The sequence below is a fragment of the Procambarus clarkii genome, chromosome 19 (assembly GCF_040958095.1).
Source record: "Procambarus clarkii isolate CNS0578487 chromosome 19, FALCON_Pclarkii_2.0, whole genome shotgun sequence".
In the NCBI taxonomy this organism is placed as follows: domain Eukaryota; kingdom Metazoa; phylum Arthropoda; class Malacostraca; order Decapoda; family Cambaridae; genus Procambarus; species Procambarus clarkii.
Genome location: NC_091168.1, coordinates 6,595,046 through 6,596,865, shown reverse-complemented (window position 1 = coordinate 6,596,865; position 1,820 = coordinate 6,595,046). Strand labels below are relative to the sequence as shown.

At 42.5% G+C, this 1,820-nt stretch overlaps 1 protein-coding gene across 1 annotated transcript; it reads left to right on the top strand.

Moving 5' to 3' along the window:
* Positions 1-468: 468 nt before the first annotated feature.
* LOC138366577 (piggyBac transposable element-derived protein 4-like) lies at positions 469-1,392 on the top strand. Its single transcript, XM_069327613.1, has one exon. It carries the CDS (start codon positions 469-471, stop codon positions 1,390-1,392), a length of 924 nt encoding a protein of 307 aa, XP_069183714.1.
* The last annotated feature ends 428 nt before the right edge of the window (positions 1,393-1,820 follow it).

Here is a 1,820-nt window from a genome sequence, read left to right as displayed (position 1 = left end):
TTGATTGAGTTCTTGAAACAGGAAACAAATTTGTACGCCTCACAGATATTTCAGATGGCCAATGCAAATGTCGAAGATATTTGGAAACCAGTGAGGGTCAAAGAAATAGCCAGATATTTGGGACTGTGTATATTGATGGGAATAAACAGGCTCCCAACTATGAGGATGTACTGGCAAACAAGTAAACCATGGCATGCTCGGTTCTTCAACATGTTTATGACGACGAAACGCTTTCAGCGTATAGCCCAGTTTTTCCATACGTTCAATAACAATGCGGTTCCCTTGAACAATACTGACAAGTTGATAAAAATGAGACCAGTGATGGATTACTTGAAACAAAGGTTTGCAGAAGTTTACTGGCCAATGAAAGAGTTGTGTTTAGATAAAGGAACAATGGCATGGCGTGGCCGACTCTCGTTCAAGGTGTACAATCCAAACAAACCAGACAAATATGGCGTGAAATTATAAATGCTAGCTGAATCAACAACTGGCTACATTTGTGGTTTTGACGTGTATTCTGGTATTGGTAAAACGATACACGAAACAGTTACTGGATTGATTCGGCCACTAGTGAACAAAGGTCACCACCTGTATATGTATAACTACTACAACTCAGTTAGCCTGACAGAGAAGTTGCGAGAACTTGGGGTCTACACATGTGGCACAATTAGACTAATACGTGGCGCCCCAAAGGAACTGCAAAATATAGCCAAGGGTAAACTTCCAGTGGATACCACAGTATACCTCCGCAAAGTTAACACCTTCGTTCTACTGTGGAAAGACAAGCGAGTGGTCTCAATAATTACCAACCTCCACAATGCAGACACACAGCAAGTTCAACGAAGGAAACGAGTTCGTAGACGCGACGGAACAACAGCACTAGAACAGGTAACAGTGAACAAACCCATTGCAATTTGCGACTACAATAAGTTCATGAAAGGTGTGGACCACTTCGATCATATGGTGAAGCATTACCATTTCGCCAGGAAAAGTCACAAGTGGACTAAGAAAATAACGTTTTATTTTCTGCAAATGACTTTGCAGAATGCCTTTTCTTTGTACAAAAGCAGCACCAGTGACCGCAAGAAACTAACATTGCTTCAGTTTCACGAGGTGGCTATTTGGTCCTTATTGAAGTGGGACAAGGAAGAGTGGCCTGCAACAACTACAACATATACACACTTGGTGCAAGCTCCAGACCTAAATGATGACACAGGTCCTGCCTATGCTGCCGACAAGTCAACACCTGGACCGTCGGGTGTGAGGCGCCCTCTGTTTACGTCGACACCTCAAGCTGAAGCCTCCACTGAATCTGAACACGAGATTTCTGGTACAATGTCACTTGATGAGTTGAGACAGATGACTCAGAATCAAGTATCCAACCTACACTGAAAAAACAGGGACGTATTGTTGATTCAGAGCATCGTCTAAACTACAAGCTGAAACATGAAATTGTCAAACTGCTCAAACGTCGCAGGTGTCACGTGTGCGCAAAGTCAGATATAAGGAAGGAGACTGGAAAAGGATGCAAGACCTGCGATATTGGACTGTGTGTCATTCCGTGTTACACCAATTACCACCGAAAAAGGGTGTATTGGGTGGAGAAGAAGTAACCACCCGCAACAGCTTCACCCCACCTACGAACATCTGTTGAGCAACTTCAGAAATTTGTACCTAAAGGAGGTGGAGTGGAGAGAAAATGCTCAACTTATTTTTCTACAATCTTCTTACCCTTGGTAAGTACACATAATTGGCCTAAGTCGTTATAGTATTATAGTCTAATTTATTGCGACTAATTTCATACCTGAATGAACACTGTA